This window comes from Pseudomyrmex gracilis, unplaced genomic scaffold, assembly GCF_002006095.1.
Source record: "Pseudomyrmex gracilis isolate BER0280 unplaced genomic scaffold, ASM200609v1 scaffold_2045, whole genome shotgun sequence".
Lineage (NCBI taxonomy): Eukaryota > Metazoa > Arthropoda > Insecta > Hymenoptera > Formicidae > Pseudomyrmex > Pseudomyrmex gracilis.
In genome coordinates, this window is record NW_018022629.1 from 17,000 (window position 1) to 20,058 (window position 3,059).

Consider the following 3,059-nt stretch of genomic DNA (forward strand, 5'->3'; position numbering starts at 1 on the left):
TTCTTTCCACGATAGATCCTCCTCTATCCATACTTTTCTCCCCTTTAATCTCTTCTTCTTATCCGGAAACTTCCGTTTTCGGCAGCAAGTTGGCGAACAGTGGTAGAAAGTATTGAGAGCGATTTCAGTCTTTTTTGACGAAGTTAGCCAGTGGTTAGAGTGAATGTTGTGTGTGAGTGTGTAAGAGAGTAGTTGGAAGGAGAGGGCATATAGGTGGAGGTAAGTGTAGCGAGGGGAGGGTATTAAGGAAGGTTAAAGGGTGGCAAGGAGCTGAGAGGTTAGGTTGGCAAAGGAAGGGAAGGTAGTGAATAGAAGGTTCAGAGAGTGCAGAAGGGGCAGAGGGTGTAGAGCCCTAGGGAATTCCTGGGGACATCTTTAAGGCGGAAAGGGCTTAAGCCTTTCGTGGTAGCGAGGAAAGAGAATGGCAGAAGAAAACGGAAAAGGGATAGAGAAGAAGGTGAGAAATATGGAGGGATGGAAGAGAGTGAGATCGGGTAGCGAGAGCTCGCCTCTAGATATCTGGGTAAAGAGAAAAAGGGATGATGAGGAGGGAAAGGAGAGAGAGGGGGAATGGTTGTTCGCGAAGAGCAGGAAGACGGCGAGATCTCCGAGTGGAAAAGAGGAAGGTGGAAAGGAGAGAGATATAGGAGAAGAGGGGAAAGAAGGAAAAAATGGGATATGGGAGGAGCTAGAGAGGACTAGGAGAAAGATGGAAGTGTATATTGATAAGGTAAAAAGTATGGAGAGGGAGTTGGAGGATTGGAAGAAGAGGATAAAGATATTAAGAATGGAGGGGGAGAAGATGAAAGAAAAAATGAGAGCTGGAGAAAAGGTTGGAAGAAAAAGAGAGGAGAGAGGAAAAGAAAAAGGAGGGGAAAAAAGAAGTAGAGGTAGGGAGCAAATGGGAAGGGAGATTGAGAATGATAGAAGAGAATATAGAGAGAAAAAAGAAGGAAGAGAGAAGGAGGAAGAATGTCATAATAAAAGGGGTTCCTAGGGAAAAGGGTGACTGGAGAAGAGGAGTGGAAAAGCTTTTAAAAGAGATAGGAGCGGAAGTGAGGATAGGCGAAATGAGGAGGATAACCACAGGAAGGGAGTATAAAGAGGAAATGGTGTGGTTTTAAGGGTGGAGAGGGAGGAGGACAAGAAGCAATAAGATATTAATTAGTAATAAATCAGAATTCAGAAGCAAGAAATTGACTAATCACAATCGATTATTCTTCTGTGATTTGGTAGTGATTGGTCAATTTCTTGCTTCTGATTTCTGATTTATTACTAATATCTCATTGTAGAAGGCCCTTTAGAAATGTAAAGCACATTTCAGTTTTAGGGTGCACGAGCGATTAAATGGTAAAAAAAATGTTAAACTTTGTAATGGTTTCAGAAGCGCTATTACTCTCGAGTGTCGGTAAATATTTGTTTATTATACGTCAAGGCAAAGAACCAGCCGGCTGAAAATTTGCACAAATATCCTTTGATATGTTGTACATGTAGTGGACATTTCACTTTTAGAGAGCATCAACACCAATGCTAAAAAAACTTCCAACTTTTTAGAAATCGTTCTCCTCCGCAAATGTCGATAAACATTTGTTTATTATTCGTTATTGCAAAGGACTATCCGGCTATAAATTTGCACAAACTAGCTTTGTAATAATAGAAACGCAGTAATCATTCAATTTTTCCAAAGCACAAACGTCTTCAAAGTTAAAAAGAAATGTTAAACTTTGTAATGGTTTCAGAAGCGCTATCTCCCTCGAGTGTCGATAAACATTTGTTTATTATTCGTTAATGCAAATGAAAACCTGGCAGAAAAGTTGCACAAATATTTTCTGATATGTTGTAAATGTAAAGCACATTCAATTTTTAGGGAGCACGAACATTTTTGGTGGTAAAAAAACTTTTTAACTTTTTAAGATGCGTTATTTCGCTTGAGTGATGATAGATATTTGTTTAGTATTCGTCACTGCAAATAAACAGCCGGCTGACAATTTGCACAAATATTCTATAAAATGTTATAAATTTAGTAAACACTCAATTTTTAGGAAGCACGAACATTTTTGTTGGTAAAAAAAACTTTTACACTTTAAGATGCGTTATTTTGCTTGAGTAACGATAGATATTTGTTTATTATTTGTCATTGCAAATGAACAGCCGGCTAACAATTTGCACAAATATTCTTTGAACTGTTATAAATGTAGTAAACAGGGCGGAGCCCTTTTAGAAGAGTTCACCAGGAAAGGAAAAAATGCGCGTGTCGCATTCGTGTTTTACGATTTCGAGACCCGGCAAGACAAGACGCTTAAAAGTATCGCGTTTGTGAAAATTCTTATGCCCACTCTTTGCGTCGCGCAAAAGATTTGCGTCACGTGTGCAAACGAGGACGACATGACGGTGCGTTGTCGGTGGTGCGGTGTGCGCGAATTTGTGGTCCGCGATGATGCGGTGAAGCAATTCGTCGATTTCGCTTCGAGAACGACGAAATGTTTCAAGCAGATTATTTGCATCGCGCACAACGCCAAAGCGTTTGACTCTCAGTTCACCTTGCGTTACATTGTAGAAACACGTGTCGATTTGGATCCGCGATTACTATTACACGGAACAAAGATCATCGTATTAACGGTCGGGCGTGCGAAATTTATCGACAGCATCACCTACATGCCGATGCGTTTGTCAGCTTTGCCCAAGACTTTCGGTTTGCGAGGTGGCGTGGAAAAGGGATATTTTCCACATTTATTTAACACCCTCGCGAATCAGTCGTACGTCGGCCCGTTACCAGCCGTTGAATAGTACTTGCCAGATAGTATGTCTAGCAAAGAACGCGAGCGTTTTTTGTCATGGCACTTGGAACAGACGCGTGAAAACGCCGTCTTTGAGTTTCAACGCGAGATAGTGCGCTATTGTCGTAAAGGTGCGTACTGACCAGGGACTTATACCGGTATGCAAAATACCGGTATTTTACCGGTATTTTTGGGTAATGGTATGAAAACCCTTATGCAAACCGAAATGCAGATATACCGGTATGACGTCATACCGGTATACGATATACCGGTATATTTACC

At 41.0% G+C, this 3,059-nt stretch overlaps 1 protein-coding gene across 1 annotated transcript; it reads left to right on the plus strand.

Annotated features, from left to right (window-relative positions):
• Window positions 1-2,385: 2,385 nt before the first annotated feature.
• LOC109862598 lies at window positions 2,386-2,787 on the plus strand. Its single transcript, XM_020442672.1, has one exon. The coding sequence runs from the start codon at window positions 2,386-2,388 to the stop codon at window positions 2,785-2,787; it is 402 nt and encodes a 133-aa protein (XP_020298261.1).
• Window positions 2,788-3,059: the final 272 nt, after the last annotated feature.